Source organism: Sinocyclocheilus anshuiensis, unplaced genomic scaffold (genome assembly GCF_001515605.1).
Source record: "Sinocyclocheilus anshuiensis isolate Anshui unplaced genomic scaffold, SAMN03320099.WGS_v1.1 scaffold1184, whole genome shotgun sequence".
Lineage (NCBI taxonomy): Eukaryota > Metazoa > Chordata > Actinopteri > Cypriniformes > Cyprinidae > Sinocyclocheilus > Sinocyclocheilus anshuiensis.
Window position 1 is genome coordinate 1,224,670 of NW_015547647.1, and position 16,702 is coordinate 1,241,371.

The 16,702-nt window shown below is 37.7% G+C and overlaps 1 protein-coding gene across 1 annotated transcript in view; it reads left to right on the plus strand.

The window, feature by feature from the left end:
- Positions 1-16,702, plus strand: part of LOC107701925 (probable E3 ubiquitin-protein ligase HERC1) — a 75,619-nt gene that overhangs the window by 57,717 nt on the left and 1,200 nt on the right. Inside the window, 24 exon segments of the mRNA XM_016504079.1 lie at positions 1,470-1,685; positions 1,794-1,921; positions 2,739-2,938; positions 3,878-3,992; positions 4,473-4,604; positions 4,690-4,791; positions 4,882-5,055; positions 5,418-5,723; positions 6,238-6,303; positions 6,759-6,884; positions 6,989-7,127; positions 8,332-8,513; positions 8,595-8,750; positions 8,846-8,968; positions 9,582-9,684; positions 10,147-10,316; positions 10,437-10,575; positions 12,127-12,293; positions 12,549-12,718; positions 13,706-13,871; positions 13,956-14,032; positions 14,271-14,523; positions 14,604-14,756; positions 14,954-15,259. Coding sequence (XP_016359565.1) covers positions 1,470-1,685; positions 1,794-1,921; positions 2,739-2,938; positions 3,878-3,992; positions 4,473-4,604; positions 4,690-4,791; positions 4,882-5,055; positions 5,418-5,723; positions 6,238-6,303; positions 6,759-6,884; positions 6,989-7,127; positions 8,332-8,513; positions 8,595-8,750; positions 8,846-8,968; positions 9,582-9,684; positions 10,147-10,316; positions 10,437-10,575; positions 12,127-12,293; positions 12,549-12,718; positions 13,706-13,871; positions 13,956-14,032; positions 14,271-14,523; positions 14,604-14,756; positions 14,954-15,259 — 3,869 coding nt within the window.

A 16,702-nucleotide genomic window follows, 5' to 3' on the forward strand; every position in this document is an offset into this window, starting at 1 on the left:
GCTGCAGGTGTAGCATTGTCCTCTGGTTTGATCCACGTCTCTGTCAGGGCCATGAGGTTTAGTCTTGAATGACTTGTAATAGAGGTAATAAAATCTGCTTTGTTTACAGCAGACTGCCAATTCCAGAGACCAATAGAAAAAGAAAGTAGTGTATTAGTAGACATCAATACTAGGGGGTGCATAATCTGGCAGCGTGCAAATTTCGGCACTACATCGGTGTCCCTGCTCGGTGGAGTCAAATGGTAGAGTCAATGGTCTTTACACTCTTCGGTCTTCACACAAGGAGAGCTTCACACGAGGGCTCCAGTGACCGCTGCCGCGGTATACTGAGCTTTTGAGACAAGAAATAAATACACTTACAAGCTGCTTTTAACTTCTGAAATATTTATTTCAACAAAAACTATTAAAATCAAAATATTAATTAACATGATTTTGACTACTTTTCCAAAAATATGAGTGATGCTTGCCTGTGCAAAAGTCGCGAGTAAGATGCTTTGAAAGTTGCTAGGCAGGTGGTATGCAGTTGCTAGGGTGTTTTTTCACTCATTTTATCAACTTTATTAGTGGTTGTTGTCTTGACTAATAATTCACAATCCAGTCAAGTCCTGCTGGATAAAAACTACAGTATATTTTGTGCATCTTAAAACCAGAGGCGGACAGTAACTAAGTACATTTACTTGAGTATTGTACTTAAGTACACTTTTTGAGTATCGGTACTTTACTTGAGTATTATTTTTCTGGGAACTTATGACTTTAACTTCACTACATTTGAAAGACAAATATTGTACTTTTCACTCCACTACATTTCTATCAAGGTCCTCAAAGTAGAAAGTCGTTACTATGTAGCAGCTTTGAAAGTCAGTGGGTGATTTCTTTCTTCTCTAAAACGTGACTTTCTTTTTTTTCAGACAGTTTATCAGTAATCACTCTTGTAGGGCTACATGAAGTGATTTCCCACTCTGTTCCAATGTGGATGAATGGCTACACATAGATGTGTGCACACACTGTCAGAGCTGTGTGAGATCACTACCATACTGCTTTTGTGGGGGTGGGTAGGGGTGTTATTTTTTTTTCCCCCATAGGTTTTTAAAATTCTAAAAGCTCTTTATTCCAAAGATACTACAAGCTAGTCAGTGTATTCAGTAGGTGTAATGTATTCGAAGTTGCTTCAGAAGTATTGCAAATATTACATACAACAATAATAAAACAGTGCATTGACATAAAAAATGAAATTTACTTTTGGTACTTAAGTACTTTTAAAAGCAAGTGCTTCTGTACTTTTACTTAAGTAAAAATCTGTCTCTACAACTTTTACTTGTAATGGAGTAATATTTGACCAGCAGTATCTGTACTTTCACTCAAGTAATGGAGTTGAGTACTTTGTCCGCCTCTGCTTAAAACATCCTGGACAAAGTGGTTGTAGTATACAAGCACCTTGAACGCGTTAGTGTTTGTCTTCTTTCCTGTAGGTACTCAGGCACACATCGAGGCTCAGTCCTCCTGGGTCACTGCGCTCTCGTGGGTTCAGACCTCCACTCCGTTCTTCAATCAGGAAGCCTGCAGTCAGGTCAGCCCTCCTGAGAGTCTGCTGGTGGGCCGGCTGGATGGCACCCTCTGCTGGCTGGAGGTCACAGACGACTTGAGGGTGGAGCGAACAGAGCTCACTCACTGCTATAGGAAAGAAGGTTGGTCCATAAATGTGCTGAAGATCTCTGTTTTAATGTGTTTGGAGAAAATGGCTAATAATTCAGTAGTGAATGAACTATCACTGTCTTTGTCCTTCTTGTGTTCAGCACCTCAGTGTCTGGCCTGGTACAGTGTTGATAAAACCTTTGCCGTGGGCTATCCCGATGGCAAAATTCTCCTAGCCACAGCAGAAAACTACGAAACTGACCCGCCCATTCTGCTAACAGCATTTCCTGTAAGTCCTCAAACTGAAGCCAAACACTTCATCCAACAATAATGATTCTGCTTTTTGTCTAGTTGGCGAAAAAAATCATTTTTTTGGACCAGTTGAAATGGGTTTTTTTGTTAATCGCTGGGTGGAAGTTACATGAAGCATGAGCAACATTTTAGAAAATGTTTTCTTCAATTAGCTTCTTTAAATATTTTATTTTTCTAAACTTAATTAGTGTGAGGTTAGTTCTATTTCAAACAAAAGCTTTGTTTTATGCAAAAATATTAAGCAACACAACTCTTTCCAATATTTATATAATAATAATAATAATAATAATAATTATTATTATTATTATAACAAATAATGTTTTTGTAGGTCCAAATCAGCATTTTAGAATGATTTCTGAAGAATCATGTGACTCCAAAGACTTGAGTAATGGCTGAAAATTCAGCTTTGCCATCACAGGAATAAATCAATTTTAATATATGTTAAAATAGAAAGAAGTTATTTTAAATTGTAATTATATTTCACAATCTTACTGTTTTTACTGTATTTTTGATCAAATAAATACACCCTTGGTGAGCATAAGAGTGCTTTCAAAAGCATTAAAACTCTTACCAGCCATAAACTTTTCAACTGTAGTGCATTTCCTTAGAAAAATACATTTTATTCATTCAATAAAATGCAACATGAGGTCTTTTGGGAAAACTTTTGAATGATGACTTAAACCAAGTTAACTGAATCAATACAATTTGAATTTCTTCACACACCTTATACAGATTGGGATACAGTGTGTGAAACCGAACAACAAATAAACCCGTATTTGCCTTTCTGTTCACAGGAGAGTGTAAGTGCACTCAGGTGGGACCCTACCGGACATCTGCTGCTGTCTGTCGGCCGCTCTGAGGTGGTGAAGATCTGGGGTCGTGCCAGCGGTGCGTGGGTCACCCTCCACTCTCTGTTCCACACGGGCACAGTCAACACGGCCGAGTGGTGCCCTCTGCCCGGGAGAGGGCCGGAGCCTCGTCTCATGATGGCAGTGTAAGTGTGCCATATGCTTAATAGTCATTACAGTGATTTTCAGAACCAGATGCCCACCTACTTTAGTATTTAGCAAATTTTTGGGGGTGCTACTACTCATTTCACTCATAAAAAAAGTAATTTACATATAGAATTCTTAAAATGGCAATAAAATGGAAGTAGCAACCAGTGTTATTTTATAGTATCATTGAGATGCTATTACAGTTTTTGTTAATATTTAGATTTTTTTTATTTTTTATATTTTGTTCATTTTAGTTGAAGTTGTTTTTGTCGTTTTTTTAAATATATGTCTATATAGTTTTTAAGAATTTTTATTTCAGTTTTAGTTTTATTTATTTTTTTAGTACATCAAGTTAAACTAAAAGAAAATGAGAAATGTTATTTTATTAAAGTAACGAAGGGTGGGGATTTGGATCTCACCATCGTTTGTTGATTATTGAATGGATTTTGAGATGTGGAGAATTCTCATTTTCACTGAAAGATCCAGTTATGGCATTTTGATTGAACATTTCAATTTAAATATGTATTAAAAATTATAAATGCACAGGTAAATTGTTCATAATAAGAGCTATGACATTCATTTAGAAAATAGATAGAATAGAAGTAAAACCCATAGTCATAGAAAGTGTGGAAAATAGAGGAAAATGTGTCAATTAAATGATGACTTTGGTTGAAGAAATATTAACATTATAAGTGAGAAGAATCAAACATTGTAAGTGGACTTATATATGTATAATATGGCACTAATATTATTTTCCACACCATTTACATGAAGAATGGATACAAGATATCTCAGAGGAGCTTTTTTGAGAGCTTTAAATGAGTACTTCATGAAGTATTTTTAGGATATGTAGACATTTCCCTGTTATATTAGTAGTCAAGGATGCACAGGTGTCTAATCCATCATCCAAATGTTAAGATTGTCCATTATTTCCTCAGTGGATGTCAAAATGGCCTCCTGTATGTGTGGACTCTTCCTCAAGGCGGCGCTAATGTCTTAGTGCCCAATTTCCTCACCCCATCTACCAGCCAAGACAAGAGCAGTGCCATCAAGGTCAGATTTATTCATTTATCTATTTTTTTTGGTTAGATAATTTACTTGGAGTAAATTAAGCCTTCTTATTTATTACCTGTTTAACCTCACCTTTTAATTCACTTCACTCTGTTAGATTAATTGTCACTAAAGGTCTTTTTTGGAGTTTGTTAACAGTTTAAGAAAGCGCTCTCTCTCTCTCTCTCTCTCTCTCTCTCTCTCTCTGTATGTGTGGAATCTTCCTCAAGGGGGCGCTAATGTCTCAGTGCCCAATTTCCTCACCCTGTCTACCAGCCAAGACAAGAGCAGTGCCATCAAGGTCAGAATGATTTATTTTTGTTTTGTTTTTTGGGGAGATAATTTAGCCTTCTTATTTATTGCCTGTTTCACCTTTTAATTCACTTTCTTACTGTTAGATTATTTGGCACTAAATTTATTTTTTGGAGTTTGTTAGGACAGTTCAAGGAAGCTGTGCGTGTGGTGTGTATGTGTGTGTTTTAGCGGGGCAATGCTAAATGTGTGTACCGCCTGACTGGACACATTACCGCGGTAAAGACCCTGTCTTTTTGTCCCAGTGGACTTGCACTGGTGTCTGGAGGAATCGGAGGGGTGCTCAACATCTGGTCTCTCAGGGTGAGCCAAAAGCTTCTTATAGGTATTCTTTTATTAGCTTTACAAAACTCCTGTTTTTGATTGTAAACACTCCCCTCTGCTCTAGGATGGTTCGGTCCTGCAGACTGTGGTTACAGGAATGGGATCTGTGGTTTGTACCACTTGGATACCACACATAGGGGTGACCGCTTGTTCTGGAAGATCAAAGGTACTGAACACTTTCTGAAAAAGTGTTTGTCAATTAATGTTTAATTAAAAAATGTGTAATTAATGTTTAATTCTGTTTCTCCTATCTCAGGATGCTTTGCTAATTCGCTGTACCCCAGACTGGATTTCTCAGAATCACGTTCTGGCCTCCTGCCGTTCCGTTCTACGAAGTCAGAGCATTCTGGGATTGAATCGTGCCCCCTGCATGGCTGTCTTTCTTGAGCGCCTTCCCACACTGCTTCAGGAGCAGTACAGCTACGAGAAGGTACATAAAGTTTTTCATCAAAACTGAGACTTATTGTCCAATGTAATGAGGTTTATTTTATATAGTCTTCTGAGGAGTTCACTGCAGCTTCTGCTCTGATTAATGAACTGCAGCTCTCTGGGTCAACATCACCTCAGAACCACCTAGTTTTACTTTATCAGATTATATTTTAAAATATATTAAAATAGAAAATAATACTATTTCACAGTATTACTGTTTTAATGTATTTTTGATCAAATAAATGCAGCCTTGGTGAGCATCTTTCAAAAAACATAAAGCCTTAATTATTCCAAAGTTATTTCCATTATGATGGTATTCTCAGTGCATTATGCATATCCTTTCATGTGTGTCTCGCTCCTCAGAGTCATGTGATGGCGGGCGATCAGCTGACTCACAGTGCCTTTCTTCAGAGTCTGGCCACACTGGCCATGGGTCTCTTCTTGGATCAGTTACTGTGCCGTCAGCCCAGACCACCTCACCACAGCGGGACAGGGCCGGATCAGGACGGGGCCCCTGGATCCTTCTGCCCCTCAGAGTGGAACTGGCTTTCCATTTATTCAACCACAGTGAAGAGCGCAGAGGCATTTGCTCGTGGCACCCCGTTCCCAGAATCCTTCATCGCACCTGAGTTCCATCATTCTGGATCCACAGAGTTGACCAAACCACTGGTAAGAGGCAGAGGAGTTAATCCTTGTGAAATATTTAAAGGAACGATATTTGTACAATTTCTTTCCCCTCATAATCTGCTTATAATGTTAGTGAAGTTTTTTTGCACAAAAAACAACGTAATTTATTCATGACCTTTTTTGACCCTTGTTTTGACACTTGGACACTGTTGCTTTACTTTTAAGAAAAGAAGAAAAACATAGCAAGGATCAAAATGGAAAGTTGATGTACTAAAATAACAAGCTAAAACTGAAATAGAAATTAGTAAAAACTATATAGATGACTAATATATAATATAAAAAACACAACAAAATTACTAAACATTGAACTAAAATTAAAATGAAAACAGAAAATATAAAAATAAACACTGATTCAAAATATTAATAAAAACTATAATAGTATTTCAATGATACCAAAATTCCTTATTTCAGCTGAGCAAAGAAAATCCTGTTTTCCACAATATGCCCCTTAAAGGTTATTTTGATTTATGCAAAGTGTCTTTTGTTCTCCTTCCAGGACAACAGTAAATGGACCTTCATGATGGATGAACAGCTCATGTCCTGGGCGACCAGCAGACCTGAAGTAAGTCTGTGTGTTCCTGAACGTGTGTGAAGTTTAGCAGACACGTGGAAGTGTGTGTTAAGACATCCGGATCTCCCTCATTCGTCTCTGTCAGTATAGTCCCTGTGTTCAGCATTGTTCTTTCAGGCAGATTTTTATCACTCTTCACGTGTTTTTATTCATTCAGCTTTTATAAATTACCTCACACAAACCCTACCAGCTAGCGCCACACAAAACCTGTCTCTACATAAAACTCCTTTTCTCTTCATTTAAAGCATATCTCCGTGCCTATTTTACCTTTACAGCTTGCTGAATTGGCCATTTAATGGACATGGCCTTTTTTTAGCATCAGTATATTAAGATAGCATTAAAAGAATAATGTTTTTGTAATGTGTATAAAGGAAATAGTATTGTATTTAACAGTGCTTTAAACATCTTTTTTTAATCTAATAAAATCATGTTTGTGTATTTGACAGGACTGGCAGCAAGGTGGTAAAAGTGAGGTGTACCTGTGGGGTAACGGACGTCACGGGCAGCTGGCGGATGCCGGGACCAGCGCGTCTGTGCCCACCCTCGCTCCCTCCCTCTCTCAGACTCAACAGGTAGAGTGTCAACACCAAACACATGCAAAACTACCACAAGTTGGCATGTACATTTAAAGAAAGAGTAATCCTCTCCATTTATCTCTGCTGTGTGTTCCTCTCAGGTTGTGTGTGGTCAGAACTGCACGTTCCTTGTTCAGGCTAACGGTACCATTCTGGCTGTAGGGGAGGGCAGTTACGGACGACTCGGACAGGGTAACTCAGACGACCTCTACACCCCAACTGTCATCTCAGCTTTACAAGGTAATGCAAACCACAGCAAACAAATTTCCAGGCCAGTGCCAGTAATATTTGTACACAGATTTTATTTGGGGCAGTTGTGGCCTAATGGTTAGAGAGTCGGACCTGTAACCCGAAGGTTGCGGGTTCGAGTCTCAGGTCCGGCAGGAATTGTCGGTGGGGGGAGTGAATAACCAGCACTCAGTGTCTGTGTCGGTGGGGGGAGTGAATAACCAGCACTCTCTTCCACCCTCAATACCACGACTGAGGTGAGACCCTTGAGCAAGGCATCGAACCCCCAACTGCTCCCTGGGCGCCGCAGCAATATGGCTGCCCTTTGCTGTGTTCAGTAGTGTTCACTACTGTGTGTGTGCACTTGGTTGGGTAAAATGCAGAGCACAAATTCCGAGTATGGGTCACCATACTTGGCCACATGTCACTTCACTTCACTTCACTTCACTTCACTAATTTACTGATATTCCAACACTCATGGAATTTGGGGGGAAATAGAAGCAGAAAAATATTGAAATGGGAATTTACTCTTACGGAGTCTTATATAACTTTTATTGAATGAATACATGAGAGTTTCATCTCATTTTAGAGTTGTTTGGAGAAAAACATAACTGTGGCTGTCAGTTAACTAAAATAATTGTATTATTTTGTTAATTAAATAACAACAATAATAACATACCACAAACAACATAAATAAACAACTTGATAGCAAACAACATGATCAACAAACAACATAAATAATAACAATAACAGCAACAATAATAATTGTATTATTATTTAATAACAACATTAAAATAACCTCTTAAAATCCATTTTTCTAATAACTTATTGGAAAAAAAATATTGTAACTATAATTATATAATTAATAATAATAATAACCTACAAAAAAATGTAGTTAATCTTGTGCTTGATCTTATTTAATTTTATTATTAAATATTGATACAAGAGAAATAAAGAAGAAAAGATACAGATAAACTGTAGCTGTCTTAATTAATTAATAAATAATAATAATAATTATTATTATTCTCTAAGCTTTAATACAATGTATTGAACGTGTGCTGGGAATAAGATTGTATATACTATATATATATATATATAGGTTGCGATTTTATTGATATAGTGATTATTATTACTTTTTTTTTTTTTTACTTTAACTCAATATTAAAATGCATGAAATATATATTAAATCTATTACATGGAATTTTTCCACTAATAGGTTATGTAGTGACACAGCTGGTGACATCATATGGGTCTGATGGCCACTCATTGGCTCTCACTGAGACCGGAGAGGTGTTCAGTTGGGGTGATGGGGATTATGGGAAACTCGGCCACGGGAACAGTGAAAGGCAAAGGCGACCCAAACAGATTGAGGCTCTGCAGGGAGAGGAAGTGGTGCAGGTAAAGAAAATTGCTGTCCAAGATAATCACCAAAACCATCACATGATCAGCTTTCATGTGAACTTCATTTCCTTCTTTCAGCTGGCATGTGGGTTCAAACACTCGGCCGCCGTCACAGCGGACGGAAAACTTTTCACCTTTGGCAGTGGAGATTCTGGACGCTTGGGTCAGAGGTCAACTTCGAACAAGATGGTCCCGGAGAGAGTTACAGCGCTAGATGGATACCACATTGGACAGGTGCTTCTTCTTTGTTTGGACTTTCATTCTAATGTGTGTATATGACCTTTCACCAGTGCGTGATGAGTGAAGATGACCTTTTCTGTTGTGTTTAGGTGTCATGTGGCATCAATCATACTTTAGTCCTGTCATCGGACGGCCTGACCGTGTGGGCTTTTGGAGACGGAGATTATGGTAAACTGGGTATCGGACCATGTACAGTGAAGTGCTACCCACAGGTACAGTCTTACCGATTGATCTTCTCATTGCCTGATCATCAGGTACATTATCGTTCAAAAGTTTGGATTCAGTAAGATTTGTTCATATTTTTGAAAGATGAATATTATGGTCACCAAGGCTTCATTTATTTGACCAAAAATACAGTAAAAACAGTAATAATGTGAAATATTATTACCATTTAAAACAGTTTTCTATTTGAATATGTTTTAAAATATAATTAATATAATTGATGCAAAGCTGAATTTTCAGCATCATTACTCCAGTCTTCAGTGTCACATGATCCATGATTCAGAAATCATTCTAATATGCTGATTTGGAGCTCAAGAAACATTCTTATTATTGTTGACAAAACTTTCTTTGAAGACTAGAAAGCTCAAAAGAACAACATTTATTTGAATGTTTTGTAACATTTTGTAACAAAATGTCTTTACGGTCACTCTTTATCAATTTAATGCATCCTTACTGAATAAAATGATCAGTTTATTTAAAAAAAAAAAAAAATTAATAAAAAAAAAATATATATATATAAAAGTCTTACTGACCCCAAACTTCTAAAAAGCAGTGCATGTTTTTTTCATTGACTGATTGTCCTGTGTTTCTATTCGTTGTTAGAAAGTGGAGGCTCTTTGCAATAAAGGCATTAAAAAGGTTGGATGTGGAACACATTTCTCAGTGGTTCTGGCCAAAGATGGACACGTCTACACATTCGGCCAAGGTAGACCCTCCAGGAATAATCATCATCATCCAAATGTGTGATCAGTTTATTTAAAAAAAAAAAAAATTAATAAAAAAAAAATATATATATATAAAAGTCTTACTGACCCCAAACTTCTAAAAAGCAGTGCATGTTTTTTTCATTGACTGATTGTCCTGTGTTTCTATTCGTTGTTAGAAAGTGGAGGCTCTTTGCAATAAAGGCATTAAAAAGGTTGGATGTGGAACACATTTCTCAGTGGTTCTGGCCAAAGATGGACACGTCTACACATTCGGCCAAGGTAGACCCTCCAGGAATAATCATCATCATCCAAATGTGTTTGTGTGTAAATGTGGCATAATTTTCATTTATTCTATTTTCATTCACAAAAGAATGAGATATTTTGAATGTAAGGCTGACTGTGTTTTTCAAAGCACCTTTGTGATGTTGAGACAGCCCTTATATGCGTGTATGTTTTCACAGAGCGTCTGATAGGTCTGCCGGACTCCATGCTGAAGAATCACAACCGGCCACAGATCATTCCGGCTTTGGAGGGCGTCTTCATTGAGGACATCGCTGTTGGCTGCGAGCACATCCTTGCTTTATCCAACACCGGAGACGTGTACGCATGGGGCTGCAACTGTGAGGCCCAGGTACAGTCAGCTGAAACAGCACACCGACCTATTACCATCATGTTTAATGATGTTTTCTGTGGATATTTGTGAATGGGTGAATATTTAGTTGAGCTTATGTCTTCTTTGTGCGCATTGCAGCTGGGTCTGGGCCATTCCAATCCCGTCAAAGAGCCTACTCTGGTTACTGCTCTACAGGGCAAGAACATCAGGCAGATCTCGGCTGGACGCTGTCATACCTCGGCCTGGACCACACCGGCTCTGTCAACCAGAGCTTCAGGTACACACAAATCCTAGTCTTGGAACCTCATAAGCGAACTGTTTGGAATGCTGTACATGTGCAGCAGCTACAATAATGTTCACTTATATACACCATACAACTAGCACTGTTCAATAACAGTAGGCTTAGTCGGTATTACAAATAAGTTGGCTAAGCAAACTAACAAGCAAGCAATCTCTCTCTCAGTTATACACTCGAATGAACACACAAAGATACTCTCACAGTCTTTCTAACATGGTCTGAAACTAACTAGCAAGTAAGTCAACTAGTAAGTCAGGCAAGGCAAACACAGCGAGTGAGCACGAGGCTGATGCAGGAAGTGACAAAGGAGGCTTTTATAAGCAGCAAGGAGTCAGCAGACCAGGCAGGGGGCGTGGCACCAATTAGACTGCAGAAACCAATCGGTCTTTTTCCTGGACAGAAGACACACCTCCCAAACAAAAGAAAACACAGAAATGGAACAAAAGGGACGTAACACCCCCATACACAAGAAGAAACATGTTTCATGTTTATGGACAAGTTCTTATCCTTGTAATTCTTATACTTGATGTATAAGTTAAAATCTTGACAGATTAAAGCCCAATGCATGAGTCTTTGATTTTTATTACAGAACTTTTGCAAAAATACAAGAGGATTGTGATCAGTAAAAACTTCGACAGGTTGTGAAGTTGAACCAACATAAACTTCAAATTGTTGCAAATCTAACAAGAGGGCGAGGGCTTCTTTCTCAATGGTACTGTAATTACATTGATGGTGACTGAATTTCTTAGAAAAGAAACACAATGGGTGATCAATTCCATTTTCATCTTGTAACAGCACCTGCACTAGTACTGCTATCAACCTCAAGTTTAAAAGGGTTTGAGAAGTCAGGAGTAGCTAAGACAGGAGTGCTACATAAATTCTTTAAAGAATCAAAAATAAAAATTAGTCTTAATTTTTAAAATAAAAAAAAATTAAGCCCTGGGAAGGTCGTAGAAATCAACAAAATCCTAAAAATGTCATGGAATTTGTATAGTAAATATACAAATATTTTATTTTATTTTAAGAAATTAATGTTTTTATTCAGTAAGGATGCATTAACTTAACCAAGTGTCAGTAAAACAAACATGTTACAAAAGATTTCTGTTTCAGATAAATGCCATTCTTTTGAACTTTCTGAAAATCCTGAAAAGTATCATGGTTGCCACAAAAAAAAAAAGCAGCACAGCTTATTTCAACATTAATAATAATAATAAATTGTTTCTTCAATAGCAAATCAGCATATTAGAATGATTTCTGAAGCATCGTGTGATACTGAAGACTGGAGTAATGATGTTGAAAATTCAGCTTTGCATATTGGTCAAAAACTATAAATACACAATTCACACATGCTATTTTTTCCACTGTATCATGGCATATTCAGCTTGGTATCTCAGCAAAAAAAAAATTTCACATCTCCACAGACTCTGACCTCATCAGTGAACCGTCTGTACTAGGATCAGTTCCTCAGCGGTTGGATGTGAGATTGGTTTTTGCATCTTGTGTCATCAACTCTGATTGTGTATTTTGCAGGTTGTTCAGGGATACAGCTGGGTCTACCTCAGTCTGTGCCTCCGCAGTATAATGTCCTCAAAGACTTCAGCCCTGAAGTGCTAAACACCCGACTCAGAGTGCTGTACCACTTCTCTGATCTTATGTACAAGTCCTGGAGGCTTCTGAACCTCGACCCCCGCAGTCAGGTACGCCAGTCAATAAAACAAACACATTCACGTGAATCACAGCATTCGCTGCTGATGTTTCACTGGGAAAAAACTGTACTCTGACTCCCTGCCAAGAACCTTACATCATTTTCTAAACTCAGCTGAATTTGTGTACAGTGCGAAAGTGTTCCTTGGTACGGTTCCTGTTTTTTACCTCCAGACTAATAGGTCTGTGTCGGTTGATATCCAAGCAGAAGTTTTGTCTGAGCGTGTCACTCTCTGGCTGGTTTCCAGGTAAATGCTTCCCGCTACAGCTCAGGTACCGCTGCCATCGTGCAGGGCCAACTCAGAGGCCTGCTGTCCCCGAAAGTCAACACCCTTCCTCTCGTTCGCACTATCGGCAGAACCATGACGCAGGGAAAGACCTACGGCCCCCAGATTACAGTCAAACGGATCTCCACCAGGTACAAGTCTGAGCTTTTAACCAGGGCTGCACAATTAATCTAAATAAAACCGAAATCATGATATGGATTAGTTTGATTATTAAATAACAAAGGCTGTGATTTTAATTAAATAAATATATGTGCTGCATGATTCTGAGTGAAACGCAGCACTGTGATAATGATCCAGTGTTTGCAATGTTTGTTTGGGGTTTTTTTTGGTAATTATTTTACAGTATAATACAACAATAATAGTAATAATAATAACTATAATATTGTTATTATATAGACATTATTGCTAATATTTTTTATTATTCTCTGAAGTTGAACTCCATGTAATGTACAGGAAAATATATATTTCATGATTCATGTTTATAAGATAAGACAAAAACAAACAAACATTAAAATAAGCCAAAACAACTAGAAATGTTTAATTTACCCAAGATTTCCACCATTTCGAAAAGTGATTTGTCATGTAAATTAATAAAATTGTTTCAAAACAAGACAAAAACAAACAAACATTAAAATAAGCCAAAACAACTAGAAATGTTTAATTTACCCAAGATTTCCACCATTTCGAAAAGTGATTTGTCATGTAAATTAATAAAATCATGTAACTTCATGGCCATTTTTATAATGAATATTTGTTTTTCTAGTTGTGCCTAGATCTAAAGTATTGTATCAGGTAGAAATTGTGAGTATTATATTTTAAAAGATATTTTAATATTTTTATTATATTTTAAATAATATATTTTAAAACAATATAAAAAAAAAATCGTAATACTTTTATTACACAATTGATCATTAAAATCTGGAAAATTCATGACAATGGGGGGCCAGTCAAAAAGGTTGAGAACCACTGCAGTAGAGGAACACAGGAAGTGTAGGAAATATAGATGGATAGTTGATAGACAGTGTTTATAAACTTCCTGTTTGAGCTGCAGATTTGTTTTTGCCAAGATTTAAACTTTTTACTTGATCAAGTACCTAACCTTGTCCTCCAATCCACAGGGGGCGCTCTAGCAAGCCCATTTTCGTGCAGATCGCCAAGCAGGTGGTGAACCTGAACCCTACTGAGCTGCGCCTGCCCTCCAGAGCATGGAAGGTGAAGCTGGTCGGAGAGGGGGCGGATGACGCCGGCGGTGTGTTTGACGACACCATCACTGAGATGTGCCAGGTAAGTCCATGTTTTTAAACTCTTAGCACTAAGGGAGGGTCACCTTCATATTCAGGCATCGAAAATCAAATGATCTTTTCCCAGGAGTTGCAGTCTGGTGTGGTCGAGCTTCTCATTCACACTCCCAACAGCACTGCAGATGTTGGTAGCAACACGGACAGGTACGTTGTAGATGCTGAGATATATAAGCAGAATGTGTTTGACCCCTGACCTTATTTTAGGCTTTTAACCAACAACCCATTAAAAAAACCATCATTGATTTTGGTACAATGCAACGGGAAGTGCTGAGATGCTAACTTGTTTCCTGGTTTTGGTCTACAATAATACGTCATACCTGCAGCACTCTAATGGCTCTAAATAGAAAGATTGTTTTTCTACTAACCTCCATTGTCTGGACAGGTTCTTGCTGAACCCAGCAGCAGTCTCGGATGATCACATGGTGCAGTTTCGCTTCTTGGGGATCCTAATGGCAGTGGCCATTCGAACCAAAAAGCCCTTGGATCTGCACCTGGCGCCCTGGGTGTGGAAACAGATGTGCTGTATTCCGCTGGGAGCCGCCGACCTGGAGGAGGTGGACCTGCTCACATACCGCTCACTTCAGGGCATCTTACACCTGGACAATAGCGTGATCAATGAAGAGAACTTCACAGTGGTGAGGCACATAGAGAGACCAGCAGAGATCATTCATTTAGACATGACTTTCTCACTGTCGGTTTTATTCTGGATTTTTAGATGATCCCTCTGGACTCGTTTGTGGCGCACAGTGCTGATGGCACGTCGGTTCCAGTGATTCCTGGTGGGCATAACGTCCCTCTGACATTCTCCAACAGGAATGATTATGTGGAGAGAGCCCTGCACTACAGACTGCATGAGATGGACAGACAGGTATCTGCCTCTCCTCCAGACACTTTGGAATTACAGAATCAAAATTATGTTAACTAAACACTTCACTTAAAGGAATAGTTCATGTCCATCAGCAAGCACTGTTAGTGTCCCTGCTGTTTATAATAATGCATTTAGACTGTAGACTTGCATGCTGACGGTGCATAAGCAGTGGTAACGCAGTATGTGTGTTTATGTAGGTGGCAGCAGTGAGGGAGGGCATGTCCTCAATCATCCCAGTCCCGTTACTTTCCCTGCTCACGGCTCGACAGCTGGAACAGCTGGTGTGCGGCCTGCCCGAGGTCTCCGTGGAGATGTTGAAGAAGGTGGTACGATACCGTGACATTACCGACAGCCATCAGCTCATTGGCTGGCTGTGGCAGAGCCTTGAGGAATTTACCAATGAGGAGAGAGTCCTGTTCCTGCGCTTCGTGTCCGGACGTTCCAGACTGCCATCCAATCTGGCAGACATCACACAAAAATTTCAAATCATCAAAGTTGATCGGGTAAGGCCACTGTCAGGTATAGAATATTTTCTTTACTACATAAGTAATATATAAACGTTTGGAGTGAGTTTTACTCTTTTGTATTTAACTGTACATAAACTCTACAAAAAATAAAGAAATTATTGAATGAAATGAATTTAAATAAATGTAATATATACTTTAGTTAGTTATTTATTAAATTGTATTAATTTTTATATTATTTATGTATTTATTTTTATATATAATAATTTAATGACAACAAATGAGATTGCTAAAAAATGAGAAATTGCTAAAATAAAATGAAAATAATATAAAATGTAGAATTATTTTACTAAAATTCACCACTACAAAGATGAAAGAGATCTGCACTCCTCCAAATGCAGCTAAAAAAGCTTATTCCATTTATTGTTCAGAGGTCACAAAACATACAAATATGTAGAAAGAAGTGCAAAGTGCAAGTGCAGAACGTTTTCGGGTATTAACCCTTCCTCAGTGCCATGTGCTACCAAGCAACACCTGCGCTCATTAAAACATGTATTACCGTAATACCCCTAGTATCACGAAGATCTTTTAAACAAATACACATATATATCTCAAATCTATAACAAAATACAGTAAATACATTCACAAGTCATCCCAAATTCATATACAACTATATCAACAAAATATACATATACACCAAATAATAATCTCATGACTCCAACAATAATTCTTAACATCAGTTTTTATGTATACAATCAATAAACATCATACCCAAGTACTCTTCGAGTCCCCCATATATATCATTAAATTATTTTAAAAAACAATTCAGACAAATCTTCATTCATACCCAGAGGGTGTAGACTTTTAAGATCAAAAATCCACCTACATTCCTTTTGCAAAAGTCTACGTTCTAAATTCCCTCCTCTACGAGTCTGTCAACTTTTCAATAGCTATCAAATGTAGGTCTAAGACTGAATGAGACATCTCAACAAAATGGCAAGCCACAGGCAATTTTAAATCTTTCCTCCTAATAGCGCTCATATGCTCAATGATCCGAGTTCTAATTAGTCTAATTTGCACTTCTTTCTTCATATTTTTGTGACCTCTAAACAATAAATGGAATAAGCTTTTTTTAGCTGCATTTGGAGGAGTGCGGATCTCTTTCATCTTTGTATATTTTGGATCTACGCACCATATGTTTTTGTCTACTGGATTTTTGGACGAGTGTTTGGCGCTACTGCCTTTTTTGTGGACTAAAATTCACCCCAAAATGAAACATTTTAAATTCTGCATTTTTATTTAGATGATTATTCATGTTGGCGTTCAGTAGATTTTGTAACTGATAGGGACACAAAGAAAATCTTTTATATATATAAAATTAAACTACCTTTTGAATATAGAATTCTGAGTTATTTTACTAAAATCCTCCCAATTCTATTTTTTGTATTGTTTTATAACATTTTTAATTATGTATTTTTGTTT